At 31.3% G+C, this 17,142-nt stretch overlaps 11 protein-coding genes across 11 annotated transcripts; 5 read left to right on the top strand and 6 right to left on the bottom strand.

Annotated features, from left to right (window-relative positions):
* Positions 1–21: 21 nt before the first annotated feature.
* On the bottom strand, positions 22–2,286 carry PPL_05436 (dynamin family protein; the record flags this gene model as incomplete). Its single annotated transcript, XM_020576317.1, has 5 exons — positions 22–414; positions 485–757; positions 799–856; positions 1,257–1,876; positions 1,960–2,286. 5 exons carry the CDS (start codon positions 2,284–2,286, stop codon positions 22–24), a joined length of 1,671 nt encoding a protein of 556 aa, XP_020433566.1.
* Positions 2,287–2,633: 347 nt separating this feature from the next.
* Positions 2,634–2,930, top strand: PPL_05435 (uncharacterized protein; the record flags this gene model as incomplete). The annotated part of the gene is made up of 2 exons (XM_020576316.1): positions 2,634–2,700; positions 2,794–2,930. 2 exons carry the CDS (start codon positions 2,634–2,636, stop codon positions 2,928–2,930), a joined length of 204 nt encoding a protein of 67 aa, XP_020433565.1.
* A 161-nt stretch (positions 2,931–3,091) lies between these two features.
* Positions 3,092–3,885, bottom strand: PPL_05434 (uncharacterized protein; the record flags this gene model as incomplete). Its single annotated transcript, XM_020576315.1, has 3 exons — positions 3,092–3,292; positions 3,364–3,682; positions 3,770–3,885. 3 exons carry the CDS (start codon positions 3,883–3,885, stop codon positions 3,092–3,094), a joined length of 636 nt encoding a protein of 211 aa, XP_020433564.1.
* A 796-nt stretch (positions 3,886–4,681) lies between these two features.
* On the top strand, positions 4,682–5,183 carry PPL_05433 (uncharacterized protein; the record flags this gene model as incomplete). Its single annotated transcript, XM_020576314.1, has 2 exons — positions 4,682–5,114; positions 5,137–5,183. 2 exons carry the CDS (start codon positions 4,682–4,684, stop codon positions 5,181–5,183), a joined length of 480 nt encoding a protein of 159 aa, XP_020433563.1.
* A 235-nt stretch (positions 5,184–5,418) lies between these two features.
* PPL_05432 (uncharacterized protein) lies at positions 5,419–5,754 on the bottom strand (the record flags this gene model as incomplete). The annotated part of the gene is made up of 1 exon (XM_020576313.1): positions 5,419–5,754. One exon carries the CDS (start codon positions 5,752–5,754, stop codon positions 5,419–5,421), a length of 336 nt encoding a protein of 111 aa, XP_020433562.1.
* A 314-nt stretch (positions 5,755–6,068) lies between these two features.
* Positions 6,069–7,030, top strand: PPL_05431 (uncharacterized protein; the record flags this gene model as incomplete). The annotated part of the gene is made up of 4 exons (XM_020576312.1): positions 6,069–6,078; positions 6,106–6,136; positions 6,177–6,687; positions 6,947–7,030. 4 exons carry the CDS (start codon positions 6,069–6,071, stop codon positions 7,028–7,030), a joined length of 636 nt encoding a protein of 211 aa, XP_020433561.1.
* Positions 7,031–7,157: 127 nt separating this feature from the next.
* On the top strand, positions 7,158–8,582 carry PPL_05430 (uncharacterized protein; the record flags this gene model as incomplete). Its single annotated transcript, XM_020576311.1, has 1 exon — positions 7,158–8,582. The coding sequence occupies one exon, from the start codon at positions 7,158–7,160 to the stop codon at positions 8,580–8,582; it is 1,425 nt and encodes a 474-aa protein (XP_020433560.1).
* A 295-nt stretch (positions 8,583–8,877) lies between these two features.
* On the top strand, positions 8,878–10,347 carry PPL_05429 (uncharacterized protein; the record flags this gene model as incomplete). Its single annotated transcript, XM_020576310.1, has 1 exon — positions 8,878–10,347. One exon carries the CDS (start codon positions 8,878–8,880, stop codon positions 10,345–10,347), a length of 1,470 nt encoding a protein of 489 aa, XP_020433559.1.
* Positions 10,348–10,512: 165 nt separating this feature from the next.
* Positions 10,513–11,406, bottom strand: PPL_05428 (uncharacterized protein; the record flags this gene model as incomplete). Its single annotated transcript, XM_020576309.1, has 3 exons — positions 10,513–10,953; positions 11,023–11,182; positions 11,390–11,406. The coding sequence occupies 3 exons, from the start codon at positions 11,404–11,406 to the stop codon at positions 10,513–10,515; spliced, it is 618 nt and encodes a 205-aa protein (XP_020433558.1).
* Positions 11,407–11,847: 441 nt separating this feature from the next.
* On the bottom strand, positions 11,848–12,513 carry PPL_05427 (uncharacterized protein; the record flags this gene model as incomplete). The annotated part of the gene is made up of 3 exons (XM_020576308.1): positions 11,848–11,914; positions 11,969–12,049; positions 12,083–12,513. The coding sequence occupies 3 exons, from the start codon at positions 12,511–12,513 to the stop codon at positions 11,848–11,850; spliced, it is 579 nt and encodes a 192-aa protein (XP_020433557.1).
* Positions 12,514–12,900: 387 nt separating this feature from the next.
* Positions 12,901–16,964, bottom strand: PPL_05426 (uncharacterized protein; the record flags this gene model as incomplete). The annotated part of the gene is made up of 7 exons (XM_020576307.1): positions 12,901–13,513; positions 13,592–13,728; positions 13,792–13,914; positions 13,991–14,301; positions 14,371–14,418; positions 15,319–15,415; positions 15,513–16,964. The coding sequence occupies 7 exons, from the start codon at positions 16,962–16,964 to the stop codon at positions 12,901–12,903; spliced, it is 2,781 nt and encodes a 926-aa protein (XP_020433556.1).
* Positions 16,965–17,142: the final 178 nt, after the last annotated feature.

Raw genomic sequence — 17,142 nt, 5'->3', positions numbered from 1 at the left:
TATAATATATTTGTAATTTAACTATTTAAGTTTCTCGATATCTTCTCTTAACTTTGAAATTGTTGCGGAATAAATTTGAATCTTGTTGAGTGAACTATTGATTTTCTCGTTCTCTGCGTGTACGTAGGAACTGAATGGACTGATTCCATCCTTCATCTTTTGAATGCCAATTTCCAACTCTGATTCGAAATGATGCTTCAATAAATTGGAAAGATTGAAACGTAAATCGTGTACCTTGGCATGAACAGTCTTTTTCAATGCCGACTTCTTAAGAGGAACCAAAGCCAATCCACTAATTGCTAAAATACCAACACCAACAATACCAGACAAATCTAAAAGTGAAGCTGTCAAAATTGTACCCAAACCAACTGCTCCCAATTCAACTGCTGCCGTTTTAAATACAGTATTTCTAATCTATAAATTATACATATTAGTTTATATTTATAAATACAAAATAAACATATTATTATTATTAGCAACTTACTTCTTGTGAAATCTTTGTTGATTCTTTATCTTTATCGTATTTGGAGAGTGCATCTGAGGTTCCTTCACCAATCGATTTCAAAAGGGTCATTCTGGTGTTGAGGAAGTCACCGGATCGGTTTACATTGCCAATGAATTTCTCGAGTCGCGAGCTGGAACGGGTGTCAATATACTCCATGATGGCGCGCCACTGTTTGGAGTTCTTCTCGACGATCCAATCGATCAGTGCAGAGATATTGGTTTCGATTTCATGGGATGTGCTGCTGACCACCTCCTTTTCGAATTTCAACTTTAACTCCTCCGAACGCAACAAACCGAGAATGTTGCTGAGCTTGATATTGTCGTCCAAGAATACGTCGGCTCTCGTCTCCATCTTCAGTAGGATATTATCGATACGCTGCAAGTGGAATTCCAAATCCTTTTGAAGCTCTTTTCTAAAGGCATCGAGTTGTTCCTCGACGTATTTCAGGGTGCGTTGGTCGACCGACAAAACTTTGGAGCGCTCGGCCAACTCTGCCTGGAACTGCTGGAGAATGTTCTCGGCGACACCGAGTGGGTTGAGCAACTTCAACTTGGTGCGTTGCGAACTGTCCAACGTGTGGAGAATATATTTTTCGAGTTCGGCGAATTTACTGGATTTCCAGATTTCGCTGTTGGCAAGCTGGTCGCCAGTCTTGGCAGAGGTGAGCTTGGCTTTTAGCGCCAGCTTCGAACTGACTGGAAACAGCACTGGACTGACACCGAGCAGCGTATTGAAATTGTCCTGAACAAACTTGGTTACCTCGGCGAGGTCGGCAGCTGCGTCGGACATGGGATTGTGCTCAATGAGATCGGCTTTCGAGAGGATGACAACGATCTTTTTGCGCCAGGCGCGAATGTTGCTGAGGAAGACACGCTCGCTCTCTGAGAAGGCGCGATCCACCGAAGTAACAAACAACACCATATCGGAGCGCGGAATGAAATGCTCGGTGATCTGCTGGTGACCTTTCACCACTGCGTTGGTTCCGGGAGTGTCGACCAGCGAGATGTCACGCAGCCAGTTGACCGGTAACTTTACGATTTCCTGTTCGTCGTTTCTGCCTGGCTGGTGCTCTAGTTTGTCGCCGTACCTTAGAATGTTGATCTTCGAGGTGGTTGGAGTGATACCCTCCTTGAGATAGGTGTTTCCAAGCAGTGCATTCAAGAATGAACTCTTTCCACTGTTGAACTCACCGACCACCACCAACAAAAACAAACCATCTTTCAACTGCTCGATGGCGTCTCTGATTTGTTGTCTCGACTCTTCGGGTGCACTAAAATCCTGCAAATCATTCTGAAGTTGTTCTAACAACAATGAATTCCTATCGAATAATGCTTGTTGTTCTGATGTAACTACTTTTCTTAAAATTTGATCCTAGTAGTTTAAAAAAAAAAAAAAGTTAATATTATTTTTTTGATCATCATATGATGATTTTCTTTTGTGTAATGATAACATACGGGTGGGTTTGAAGTAGAATAGTATTTATTGTTATTATTATTATTATTATTATTGATACATGAATTTTGTTTATTAAATAATGATGACAAAGTTGAAATTGTAGTTGATTTCGAATTTAATAATGAATATTGATTATTGTTAGAGTTTATATATGTTGTAAATGATTGTTGTTGTTGTTGATGTTTATGTTGTTGATTGTTGAATAATGAAGATGAAGAGTACAATGATGATGTTGTTGTTACAGAAGTTGTTGTATTTCTAATATTATTATACAATGTTTTTTTTACTAAATTAATATTTGATTTCGATTTTATTGAAGATAACATTTTCTGAATTTTATTAATTATCTTCTCTTGATCAGATGATGATTAATAAACTATGAAAAAAAATGAATAAATAATTAATTAAAAAATATTCAAAAAAAAATTGTAGTTTTAAAATCTTGCAACTGTGATGATCATCAGAGTTTGTGAACACACAAAAAACTTTCGCCCAAAATTCTTATTTTTCATTTAGACCCCATTTATTTTTATTTTTTTTTAATTAATTCTCTTTTTTTATTGTTTAAAACAAATGATTAGCTTATTGATCACAACCACTTTTTAAATTAAATTAAATTCAATCACTTATCTTTTTTATTTCTTTGTCACAACATAATTAATACCTAATCAACATGTCAATTTCATTAAAATTAACTATTGCAATTCTTTTCGTTTTCATTGGTTTGGTTTTTGCTGAAGGTTTGTATCTAGATTTAGTTACATTATGATCATAGCTTAGATCTAACAATATACTATTTCAAAATATATACAACTATATATTTATATGTACAGGATCATCATCAAGTAACAACCTCATTGCCAACAGTTTAATGGTTGCTACCTTTGCTGGTATCTGTGGATCATTCATCAAGACATTGGCTCCAAGATTCATTTTCAGTCTTTTGCCATACCACTCTGTTTCATGTTAATACAACATGAAAGAAAATCAACATAAATGTACAATCAATTCAAATTTATTCACAAAAAATAAAATAATTAAATGATATCATTTATTTATTTTATTATTTGTTAAAAAAAATATTAATTATAAACTTGTTGTTTTTTGTTTTTTTTTCTCTATTTATTATTATTATTCAGTGTATGACGAAACATTGTCATCCATTTCAACAGGAACTACGAATTTTGGTAATTTCTTCTTTTTAACTCTCTTTTCTTGATAGCAATTACAACAGGCATTAAAGAAACTGATAATGTAGAAACCAATCAAAAAGAAGATATCCATACCTTGACCGGCTCTCAATAGATGATATAAATTGGAATTTGATTTATACTTTTAAATAAATTAATAAGAGATTAGATAATATTGTTAATTAAAATTTAAAATTAAAAAGACAAACTTACACATTTTGAAAATTCAGTTCCTCTTCTAAGATATTCACATATAATAAATAGGATAACAGATAGACATGTGTAGAGAACGAATGAACTCAATCCACAATCTTGAGCCAAGAAGACTACTGATTTTGGCTTTCTATTCTTCAGAGTTTTGTGAAAGTATAATCCATAGAGAATATTGATTGCAAATACATAAATATAGATAATAACGAATCCACCGATATAACTACAATCGCTAGACCATCTCGATGCTGTCAATATGATCAAGAAAACGAAAATTGGAATATTTACAATCATTGAGAATATGACAATCCATGGGAATGGTCTTAAAAATTAAAATTTTAAAATAATATATTAATTAATAAACATATGAAAAATAAATTTTTATTTTATATTTAACAATATTACATACTGATTTCTCTTTATAAATCTTCTTAATCTATTTTTTTTATATTTCTCTTTTATTGTACCAACGGTATTGTGTATCATCTTACCAGTTGGACTATCTTTAAAACTATTCATAGCCATTTTAATATAAATTGATTGATTCTAAATATCTAAGAAATAAAAATAAATAAATAAAAATATTTTACTGTGGAAAAATAAAAATAAAAAAATGATTGTAATAGATAGATAAGCTATGATTATTAATAATCAAATACTTTTTATTTAATTTAATTAAAAAATATTATTTATTTTTTTTTAAGGAAATATATTAAATAATTCAATTAGATCTTTTATATAAAAAAAGTGTGCATATTGATAAAAATAGTAAAACTATAACCCATGATTATTCGTCAGTGTGGTTGATTGCCAATCATTTTCCACACATTTTTGTTTTTATACGTATATATAAATAATATTAAAAAAATAAATATTTATAAATGTAAAAATAAAAATATTAATTATATTAATTTAATTTATAATTTTTTGCTTATCATTGTGTGTTAAAACAAAGTTAATTTGTTAGCAACATGAAAGTAAACAGTGATATGATATCAGATAACACAACAACATCGACTACAACAACATCTGATATAACAATTGAATAGAATTAATAATTAAAAACAGATAAACTTTTAGAGATATGTCAAAATAGCAGTTTTAAAATCATTTAGAACTTTCGTTGTCAAAATGATGTCTTCAACGTAAGGGTAATCATAGTATGATTACAAGTACCGATATTAAGAATGGCTAAAATAATAAAAAAAAAGAAATATAAATAAAACTCACCAAACTAAAATTATAAAATGTTATCTTTGATTTTTTTTTTTTCATTCTATTTCAAATAATGGACCTTAATATATATTCATATGTTAGCAACATGACAGTAAACATTGATATGATATCAGATGAAGATGACACTCCGTTAACTACTACAACTACAATTGAATCAAGTCAATCAGAATTAAAAAAGTTAACAAAAGATAAACTTTTAAAGATATGTAAAAAGGATAAAATACGAGCTTCAAAATCATTTAGAAAAGATGAATTGATTCAATCGATATTGGACTTTCATTGTAAACCTGACTTGATTATTCCTAGTCAAGAAGATGTGGTAGACACAACACCAAAGAGTAATCATAGTATGAATGAATTTAATAGTGATTCCGCTGAGTACTCTCTTCCTACTACAACGATCATAAAGATATTAAGAAGGTGTTGGATATTGCGTTTACAAAGTGAAGATATTAAGAATCGCTACAGAGAAGCATTACAGCTGACTAGTATCAACAAACAGTTTCATGCGATCGTTGGTAGTTGGTTCACACATATCAGGAATATCGATAAAAAAGGATTGGAGAGAGCTATTACCAATCCTATGAATCCAATAAAGAAAATAGATTCTATTGTTTTCTCTGGAGGCAGAATTAATCGATTCATAACCAGACCATGGTTTCCACTACAATCGCAAATTTGTGGATCAATTAAGAAACTTGAATCCTCTGATGATCTGTATAGAGCATCTCCATTCAAAAAGGCTATCCAAATCACATTGGGACTATTCAAGAATCTCAGATCGATCGATTTCCTTCACGATCTGAGTGTAAATGACATGCTCTACCTGGCTACCATGTCGACATTGTGTTTATTCTCTAGTTGACCAGGTACGATAGAGGAAGAGATCGGAGTCTTGGATGCGGCCAGAGTCGCTTGGAATATATCGGATGGTAGTGAGTCTGGGCATGTGACGGGAGGGACGATATCAGGAAACAAAGTAGAGGTTGATGGGATTGAATCATTATCATTATTGCTTTCGAGATCGTTCATTGTAAGATCATTTGTTGTGGTTGTTGTTGTTGTTGATGTTGGATCTGTAGATGCCGTTGATCCAGTGGTTGTTGTGGTTGTGGTGGTGTTGGGTGTTTCTGTTAATTGTTCATTTGGATCTGCCATCTCTCATGTGGTTTGTAATTAATAATAATAAAGAGTTATTTCTAATAATGTTTTATATAATCTAATTTCCAAGTTTTATTTTATTTATTTAATTTCTTTAATTTTATATCTTGAATATTGAATCCATTGAATTAATCTTTAACGTCGCGTTAAACTCAATATATTCATTATTGAGAAGCTTGACGGCTGAGTGTTGAATACTTAATTTAGAAACAACAGATTCTAATTTAATTATTATTTTGATCTGTTGTTTTGAACTATTACTTATTTAGTTGATTAATTAATTTAATTAATTATAATTGACTGTTTCTTATATGTTGGCTGGTAATTATTATTGATGTTGATTGATAGGTACCGGCATTGCCTTGGCGGCTACCTTATTGTCCTTAGACGGACAACACATTGGTTAATATCAAAATAAGCCAAATTCATTATGAACGCAGTACACTAAAATCTTTCTATCGTGCAATCGATTATCCATTCAGAAAGATCATCTTTGGTCGCATGGATCCCTTCGATCTCTACAGTTCATTGCGTCCAGAATTTCATAGTTCTCTTAAAACGATCGGTGTGATCTCTCGAGAAAAAAGCAAAGTTTTGGATTTGAATCTCGCTCCAATCACCAATGGCATTGCCAGTCTCCGAAAGCTACAAACTGTAAATACATTTTACTTTCGTCATCCGGAGCTTCTCTTTGAGATATTCGATGTGGAGCACCTGGCAATCACTCATCTCAAGTTATCTTTTATACCCAAGTGGATTCCAATTATATTAAAGCTGCGATGTCTTGAAACTCTAGAAGATGAAACAGAACACGCTATAACATGTGAAACATCATCAGATGATGAAGAGGATGACGACGAAGAGTACTTATTGGAAGATGAATCATCATTTGGTATCATGAGAGTGAGTCCGAGTGCAAAAGTATTACCAGTGAGTGACTATCAACAAATAATTGGCTTACCAACGCTTTGCAAGTTCATTCTTAAATTCGATTCGAATCTCGAAAAACCGATGATCAATGAAATCAACCAATCACTCACACCATTCAAATTTTCATATATAACTGCTAAAAACTATGGAAAGGAGCGATATCATTTTAAAAAATATATTAAATAATGAATAATAATAGGTTAGGTTAATATATTCAAATAATATATTGATCCAACAACCTAAAATAATAATAAAATAGATTATTAACTCAAAACAACACTGTGCCTATCTTTACCTGTATTCTTTGTCATATCAAAAGTCATGGGGAATAAAAATTTCATAAATATTTTTTTACATATTCCATAAGGATAGATTCTTGACCTATTTTTATGCATTGTTTTGATATTCAGCTGAATCAAATAAAGTAAATCAAAGATATTTAACTTTAATATATATATATTTGATACAACATGATAAACAATGATAATACTACGACAACACCAACAACAACAACAACAACAACAACATCTGATACAATTGAATCAAGTCAATCAGAATTAAAAAAGTTAACAAAAGATAAACTTTTAAAGATATGCAAAAAGAATAAAATAGCAGCTTCAAAATCATTTAGAAAAGATGAATTGATTCAATCGATACTTGACTTTCATTGTCAAAATGATGAGGTAAACATTACACCTAAAAGTAATCATAGTATGAATGAATTTCATCGTGGTTTTGTCGAGTATTCTCTTCCTACTACAACGATCATAGAGATATTAAGAGTGTGTTGGAGATTATGTTTACTCAACACCGATATTATGAGACGATATAGAGAAGCATTACAGCTGACTTGTATCAACAAACAGTTTCATGCGATAGTTAGTCGATGGTTCACACGTATCAAGAATATCGATAAAAAAGGGTTGGAAAGAGCTATTACCAATCCAATGAATCCAATAACCAATATTGATTCTATTGTTTTCTTTGATGGCGAACTCATTCCATTCACAAACAAGCGAATATCACAACTACAATCAAGAATTTGTGAATCCATTCAGAAACTTGTATCCTCTAATCCTCAGATGAATCAATTACCCTTCAAACCGACACTCCAAGCCACATTGAAATTATTCAAGAATCTAAGATCGATCGATCTCCAATATCATCATCTGAGTGGAGATGACTTGCTTCAACTGGCGACCGTACCGACATTGATCAATATCAAAGCCAACGAAATTCGACTTACTCGTGAGAATCTAAGATCTTTCTATAGCGCAATCAATCATCCATTCAGAAAGATCATCTTTGATCATTTGTTTCCATTTGATCTCTACAGTTCGATGCGTCCAGAATTTCATTGTTCTCTCAAAACAATCGGTAGAGTCGCCAATGAATATAAACCAGATTTGCTATTGAATTCCACTCCAATCACCAATAGCATTGCCAGTCTTCGAAAGATACAGACTACCGCTTTCTTTCGTCATCCCGAACACATTTTTAAGGTACTCGATGTGGAACACCTGGCAATCACGCATCTCACAATAACATCAGTAACCATCTGGATTCCTATCATATTAAAGCTGCGATGTCTTGAAGCTCTAGAAGATACAATTACACACAAAAGAATCAATCGAAACACAACACCAGATGAAGAACAACCTCAGGTCTCAATGAGAGATGGATTACCAATTAGTAGCTACCAACAAATCATTAAATCACCAACGCTTGACACGCTAATTCTTTATTTCAATTCGAATAGCGAACAGTCAATGATCGATGAAATCAACCAATCACTCACACCATTCATATTTTCACATAAAATATTAGTTGCCAACACAAAAACTGATTCAAACTATGAAAAGCATCGTTATCATTTTAAAAAATGTATTAAATAATAATAATATTTTTATTCAAGTTTCAAATAAAACTGCTCTGTTCTGAACACCTTGGTCATCATTATGCAAAATAATGAATAGTGACAATTTATTTATTTACTTAAATTTATCTTTATCTACTCTGAAAATCATCAGAGCTTCGTTAAAGTATGCTATACTTTCATCAATACTTTTCAAAAAATTAACTACTTTTAAGATTTTTTTTTTTTTCAAATCGATTTTATTTTTATTCGAATGCAGTCTTGTTCAGCCTGCATTAACTTTAATAAAAATATATATATATATGTGTTATTAAATGAAAGTAAAAAGTGATATGATATCAGACAATACTTCAACATCAACTACAACCACAACAACAATAGCAATAACAACAACTTCACAAATTACAATTGAATCAAGTCAATCAGAATTAAAAAAGTTAACAAAAGATAAACTTTTAAAGATATGCAAAAAGAATAAAATAGAAGCTTCAAAATCATTTAGAAAAGATGAATTGATTCAATCGATACTTGACTTTCATTGTCAAAACGATGCTTTGAACACAACACCTAAAAGTAATCATAGTATGAATGAATTTCATCGTGGTTTTGTCGAGTATTCTCTTCCTACTACAACGATCATAGAGATATTAAGAATATGTTGGAAATTACGTTTACAAAGTACCGATATTATGACTCGATATAGAGAAGCATTACAATTAACTTGTATCAACAAACAGTTTCATGCGATCGTTGGTAGTTGGCTCACACGTATCAAGAATATCGATAAACAATCATTGGAGAGAGCTATTACCAATCCAATGAATCCAATAACCAATATTGATTCTATTGTTTTCTTTGATTGCGAACTCATTCCATTCACAAACAAACGAATATCACCACTACAATCAAGAATTTGTGAATCCATTCAGAAACTTGTATCCTCTAATCCGCAGATGAATAAAACACCCTTCAATAAAACATTCCAAATCACATTGAAATTATTCAAGAATCTAAGATCGATCGATCTCCAATATCATCATCTGAGTGGAGATGACTTGCTTCAACTGGCAACCGTACCGACATTGATCAATATCAAAGCCAGCAATATTCCACTTTCTAGAGAGAATCAAATATCTTTCTATCGTGTAATAGATCATCCATTCAGAAAGATCATCTTTGATAGTATTCATCCATTTGATCTCTACAGTTCGATGCGTCCAGAATTTCATTGTTCTCTCAAAACAATAGGTCGAGTCGCCAATGAATTTGACCAAGTTTGGTTTTCGCGCAACACTCCAATCACCACTAGCATTGCCAGTCTTCGAAAGATACAAACTGATTTTTTCTTTCGTCAACCGGAACTTCTCATTAAGATATTCGATGTGGAACACTTGGCAATCACGCATCTCACGTTATCTTTGGTAAGCAGCTGGATTCCTATTATCTTAAAGCTGCGATGTCTTGAAACTCTAGAAGATATAAACAAACACAAAGCATTCTGTCAAACCGCAACACCAGACGAAGAACAACCTCAAGTCTCAAAAAGAGGATTCCATATCAGTGGTTATAAGACAATCATTTGCTTACCAACACTAGAAAAGTTAATTTTTTATTTCAATTCAAACAGCGAACAATACATGATCTATGAAATCAATCGAACATTCACACCATTCACATTTTCACATAAAACATTAGTTGCCAACACAAAAACTGATCCAAACTATGAAAACCATAGATTTCATTTTAAAAAGAATATAAAAATAACAATTAATAACAATTCTTAAAGTTAAATATTTTTTTAAATAAAATAACTAGATATTACAACTTTTTTTAGGAATAAATTAACAATCGTCTTGTTTATTTTTGGTTTTTGTTTTGGTTAATAAATAATAAATATTATTGATTTTGTTGGATGGATGGTTGGTTATTTGTTGTTTGGTATTTTTTTTTTACATTAATATAAAGAATGCAGATAATAAAACTTGTGATGATAACAATAATGTCGAAGGTTTAATTCTCATTCGTCCGAGTGACATTGTTAAGAATTGACCGAAAGAAGCGGTTTCCTCATACGGAGCCGGTGAGTACTTTGCAGTTACGGAACAGCCTGTGAAGAGATACTGATAGATGGTATTTCCAGTGGTTAGTCTCTTGGTATTGACAACGAGCGATACCGACTGAAGATTCTGTCCGTTCGGTGGTTTTTCTATGGTACAATTACACTGTGGACAAGACAAATTGGGGATAATAACAATCGATTTATTGAACATCGTCGACATTGTATTTGGTTCGTTTATCTGGCAAGAGTAATCATAGAGAAATCCGTCTTTCGATGGAAATGAATAGTTTTGTAAATTACCATATGAACATATTGGACTTACACCATAAAACTTTTAGAGAATTTATAAATTAGTTATAAACTTGAAAAACAACGTTATGATTATTAAATTAATACATACTGGATTGGATCCATTCGAAAATAGGAAATGTGGAAAGAATAGACTACTGTCTCCGTCACCTCCTTGAACTATTTTTCCAATTGTAAAGACACCTTTTAGGTAGTTTGTTGGTTGTGGATCGACCTCACAACATGCTTTCTTGGCATAGCATACCACTAGACTTGTAAGAAAAAGAATACAAATGAAAATAGTAAACTTTATCATAATTGCTATTTTTGTAATCTATTTTATAATTATCATCTATAATAATATTAAAATGATACTGTAAATCTAAAAATCTAAAAATTCTATTCTAAATTTCCTAATATTATTTTACTCTCGAACTAGTTTGAGAAATCAACTTGCAATAAATCGTTTAAGAATATACTTAAATAAAACACTCATTCTTTAACTTTAAAGATATTAACACATAAAATGCTATAATGATTTTTTTTTTTTAAAATCATGTCTCATACCACCTTGCCTAAAATAAAATAAAGTTCTAACTACTTATAGTATCTATATTATAATTGTGTGTGTGTGTGTTGTTTATCTGTTGTCTATGTGTTTTACTGAACTATATTATTATTTGTTTTTTAGGTTAATGGTGAAGTGTGTGTTTGAAAAATGAATTGATTTGGATTCAAATCACACACTTTATTTAGTTTTTCATTGTATTCATTTTATCTCTATGTTTCCAACATTATCTATCTAGCTGTTATACTATAAAACAAATAAATAAAATAAAATAAAAAACTATTTAAAGAAATAAATATAAACTAGTCTTGATTTCTGTTATATAATATTATATTTTAATTGTTTGTATTATTTAATTTTAATTTTAATTTATAGCCATTTATTCTTTCTTTCAATCTTGTACATAACTAAACGATCCATTGCATCTTCTCTTGCTCTATAATATATAATTGTAATAGTAAATTCGTGTTAGAACAAATTATTAACATACATGGATGATAACTTTATTGTATCATAATAAAATGTTTGATTTGGTTGATCTTGATTGATTGCTAAAATTCGGTTGATATTGCTAGCATTAATATTTAGTGTTCATATGACTTACGATTCTCTAAGTGTTTCATAGTTATCTACTGTATATGTTAAAAATTGACCCCATTTAATTCTTTGTACCCAACGTTTACGCAAGAACAGTTGACGAGACTGCTTCATGTGTCTGTCGAGCTGCATTTTTTCGTTTTGATGTGATTCGTCGTATGCCACTTTGTCTTCGTAGAGATCTTCATCGAAATCGTCGTCTTGTTCTGCTTCGAGTTGATTTGGGTTATCTTCATCTTCATCTTCATCCTCTTCGACCTCCTCTTGATCGTCGACTTCGACTTCATCGTCGTTTTCATTATCATTCTCACCCATTTCTTGATCAGCCTCCTCTGGATGTACTTTAAAAACCTCTTGTAAACCACCACGCTTTGTAACAAACCATGGTTCTGGTTGAACTCTAACTAAATTTCTAATGAATGTAACTTTTTTTGACATCTTGCAATATATATCTAATTTAAACAATTATCTAAAATCTAAATCTAAATCTAAATCGATTGATTGAATATATTATTAAATATAGATATATTAATAATTGTTATGCTGATGATGGTGATGATGCTTAAACACAATTAATCAGTCATCAAAAATAATGCATGAATGACCGAATGATCAAAAAAAAAAAAAAAAGAAAAAAAAAAAAAGAAAAAAAAAAAAAAAAAAAGGTTTTTTTTGAAAAATATAAATTGATCAATAGTGACAAATATAAATATGGAATACTATATTTGTTTTTTTTATTTTATTAAAATATACAATTCTCTCATTGGTAATTTATTTATTTAAAATTTAATCAATTATTATTCAAATATCATTATTATTATTATTTTATAAAATATAATTATTATTGTTGTTGTTATTTCCTTTGTTTTGTTTTTTATACTTTATCGCTTCGATTAGTTTGATAAAGAATACGATCATAGAGAGACCGAATGTCAATCCCATCACCAAGAATGTGATCTTCCACCATGTCCAACCTTGTTTGTGGTATCTGTGGTGATCCGGTAGTACTTTTCCTGGTATCTTGATGCTATAGAGTTTGCTCTCACTGGTGAGGATGATAGCCCGTTGAGTGTTACTATCAATGTTGCCACTGGTGATGTAACCCTGTAGCGATAGTACAGAGTTCAAATCGAAATACATTTCATTGCCATCGTTTATATTGATATTGTTGTTGTTATTCATATCGATAGTCAATAAATAGATTTCATTGCCAAATGCAAACAATGCACCGTTGTCATAGTTGGATAGTGCCAAACGAGGATACACATTTCTCAGTGGAACCGAATGGTTTGCAATCGGGAAGAGTGTATCTTTGTCCAACATCATCAGTACAACTGGATCCATCTCGATATCTGGAGGAACAATTGCTGCCAATATCGCTTGATCATTGTTCACCCTGGTAATACATCTTGGAAAGAATCCAAATTCATATGATAATCTATACATATATATTTTTAACATAATTATTAATATAAACTTCCAAATTTTCAATCTTTGTTCGTTCTTTCTTTCATACCCTTGTTTAATTTCCAAAGAATAGCGATTCACAATTAAAAATGTTGGTTTATCATCATGAGATGTGCATCCAATATAAATATTTTCTTTTATAGCTGTAGCACTCTGTGTTAATTTACATATTCCATCAATTGGTAACTAATATTTTTAATAAAAAATATATTAATATTTTTACAATCAAAAATCTGGAAATATATTTACAGTTTTAATAATTTTCATGGTTGAAGCTAAAAATTGAACTATTTCCTGTGATACTATTACTGTTACAATATCACCATCCACAAACATTGAATTATCATTAAAGTTTATATTGGTATTATAAATCTATTATTTAATTTAATAGGTATTAAAAATAATTATTTAATAAAATAAAAAGATAATCTTATTTTTATTAACTTACTGTTAAAGAGTTTCTAAATTTAAAGCTATGAATACTATATTGATTTATTATAACTTTGTCATCACTGTTGAGACTCAAATAATAATATCCACCATAAACATCAAAGAAACCTGAACCATCGGTGAATGATTTCGGATCCAAATTCATTCTGCTCTCAATGTGCAAGTCATCCATTGATACTACATAGAACAATCCATCATTTCTTGATGCCACCATAGAATGATTTGAATTTCCTTTATAAACAAATGATGAAACATGATGATTATTCTTTGTCAAATAAATATCTTCACTTCCAATAAAAACCTCTTTCTCTATAATAAATTTAGTTTAATAAACAGTACTCCAAATAATTATTGTTATTAAAATTGTTTAATACTTACCAATTGTCAATGATTTTATGGTAATAATATTTATATATAGTAATAATACTATAATATAAATATTCAAATTAGTTTTTAATTTGAACATTGTTTTGTTTTTAATTGGAAAAGTTTTAATAAGTACTAATTAATAACTACTCATTAATATAAATATATATCCAATTCCAAATTTTAAAGAAAAAAGTAAATATGGACAAATAAAATAGTCTTGTTATTAATATCAATATATTTTCTTTTTATTTTTATTTATTTTCCCTCTTTTAATTATTTATTTGTTATTTTATTAATATTAAGAATTAATGAAGCTATTATTAATTTATATTATTTCTACAATATGTAATATTGTAGGTATGTATACATGAACTGAAAAAGATAATTAAAATTGTTTTAATGTTTTTTTTGTTTATTGCTTACAGGCTATAAGATAAGAGGGTAAGTTCATCAGTAGACTATAGAATGATTCTTTTTTGTCAAATAACAAAATACAACAATAACACTCTCATACACACTAAAGTCAATACAATACCACTACTTCAAAACAATCAACATACAAACAAACAAACCCTACTTTTGAAATCATACAAACAATCACTTTTTCATTCACTTTTATTTGTATAATATTAATCAAATTTAACACTAATTCAACGTAATAAAAAAACAATATTTAAAAAATAAATTAATTATTGTTTGATTATGTGTGTGTGTGAGAGTAGTGTGTCAGTGATCAAACGAAAACATTATATTTTCATATGACAATAAAGTAATGTATGTACATGGAGATCATAGGGGGTACTTGTGATTACTTTTAATTAATTACTTTTATATATTGAAGTGTACAATTTTTAGTTTTTTTTATTATTAAAGTTTGTTTATACAATTTATTATTACTGTTTATTTATGATTGATTCGATTTCGGAGGTTTAACATTTACTAAATTAATGAAGCCACGCCAATTGAGATGTCTCGGTGATTCAGTCTCCATATCATTTCCAACTAAAATATAATCAGCATCTTTTTCTTTATCTACAATAGAACCTCTTCCAATCTAGATAGATATGAAGTGGTTGGTTAGTAGTTAGTTAGATACCGTTAATGTAAATGTGTTGTTTTTTTTTGTTTTTGTTTTGATAATATAAACTTACATTTGTAATTAGTGCACGAATATTTCTTTTGGTGAGTGGTGCTTTCTCTTCGAATGGTGGTGTTATCATGATCTTTTTGTTCTCTAGTGGTCTCTCCATTGTACGATTACCATAGTATTCTTCGGAGAGGAATCTGCCTGCCTTGAAACTGTCGACTATCCACTGAGTGGAAACTACCCAGTTGTTTGTGAGTGCACCTGCGATCGACTTCATTGTTGGTGTTTCAAAACTGGCATTTACTACATGGGTTATATATCGATCGAATTCATTGGTCGATCGGACTACACCACCCAGCTTAACAGCCATCTCAGTGATTTCATCCTTTTCCTTATCACTCTTGAATCCTGTCACCATCATATTATAGCTAGTTGCGGTCTTTGCTCTCTTGTTCGCAGGATTGACTGTTTCTGTACCGTTACTGCTGCTGCTACTACTTGTAGTGGATGTTGTAGTTGAATGATTTGAAACGGTGGTGGTTGTAATAACTGTAGATTGCTGTTGTTGTTGTTCTGTTGTTGATTCCAATTCTCTTTTCTTGGCTGGCAGCTTCTTGATGATCTTGAGTGGTTGTTTTTTGATTGCCGGTAGTGGAGGTTTAGGTAAACCAACAACAGAGTTTTGTTGGTTCTCTTTGTTGGTTGTATCTGTTGCGGTTGTGGTAGTTGATTGTTTGTTCGATGTATCGGGTGTTTCGTTGTTTGCTTGTGGAGTATTAGCAGTATTGTGATTGGACGATGCTGTTGTTTGTGCTGATGGCAATTGTAAATCATTATATACATTGTTGATTGGATGATTCGATTGTAGTAGCTCGATCATATTGTTCTTTACTACTAGCAGTTTGGAGAGTTCGTCCATTTTCAGTTTGACAAACTCCAGTTCTTTCTTGGTGGTTCGCAGCTCGACGTCTTTCGGACCGCCGGTAGATCCATCCTTGAGAAGCTTCATTGACTCCAACGATTGGGCGAGTTTGTCACGCTCCTTGGTCAGCTGCTGACAGAGATTCGACAGATCTTCATGGGCAATTACAGTCTGTTCATATCGCTGTTTGATATCGTTCAACTCTTTCATATGCTCCAGTAGCTTAGTCTTATATTCAAAGGCCTGTTGATTCAAATCATCTTCGCGTTTTCTATGACTATTCGACTGTTGCGATTGCTGTGATTGTAGAATTTCAACGGTTTGTCTAACCTCTGCCAGCTCCTTCTTCAACGTATCGATCTCCACCTTATTATCCTCTAGTTGTTTCTCCTTCTTCTTGAGTGTATCGCTAGTGGATTGCAGTGAGAATTGCATTGTTTTCAGCTCCTGTGCAGTCTGGTAGCTCTGTTCCTCCAACTCTTTGTTACAGGTTTCCTGTTGGTCGATGCGATGCGATAGTTCATTGAATTCACTCTTCTTTGTCTTGTATTTCTTAGTGAGTAGATCGACTTGCTCCGTCTTCTCTTGATACATTCTCTTCATAGTCGAGAAGTCACCAGCCAGTTTGTCAAGCAGCGTAGTGTTGGCGCGGTGCTTCTCGATCTCATCGCGCAACGGAGCAATCTGAAGCTGCGCTTCTGTCTTTTGTTTCAAGAGATGGTTGATCTCTTCGTCCTGCTCGTTAATTCTCTGATTCAAGACATCCATCCTC

The sequence above is a fragment of the Heterostelium album genome (genome assembly GCF_000004825.1).
Source record: "Heterostelium album PN500 unplaced genomic scaffold PPL_contig12, whole genome shotgun sequence".
In the NCBI taxonomy this organism is placed as follows: domain Eukaryota; phylum Evosea; class Eumycetozoa; order Acytosteliales; family Acytosteliaceae; genus Heterostelium; species Heterostelium album.
This window is presented reverse-complemented; position numbering and strand designations above follow the sequence as displayed.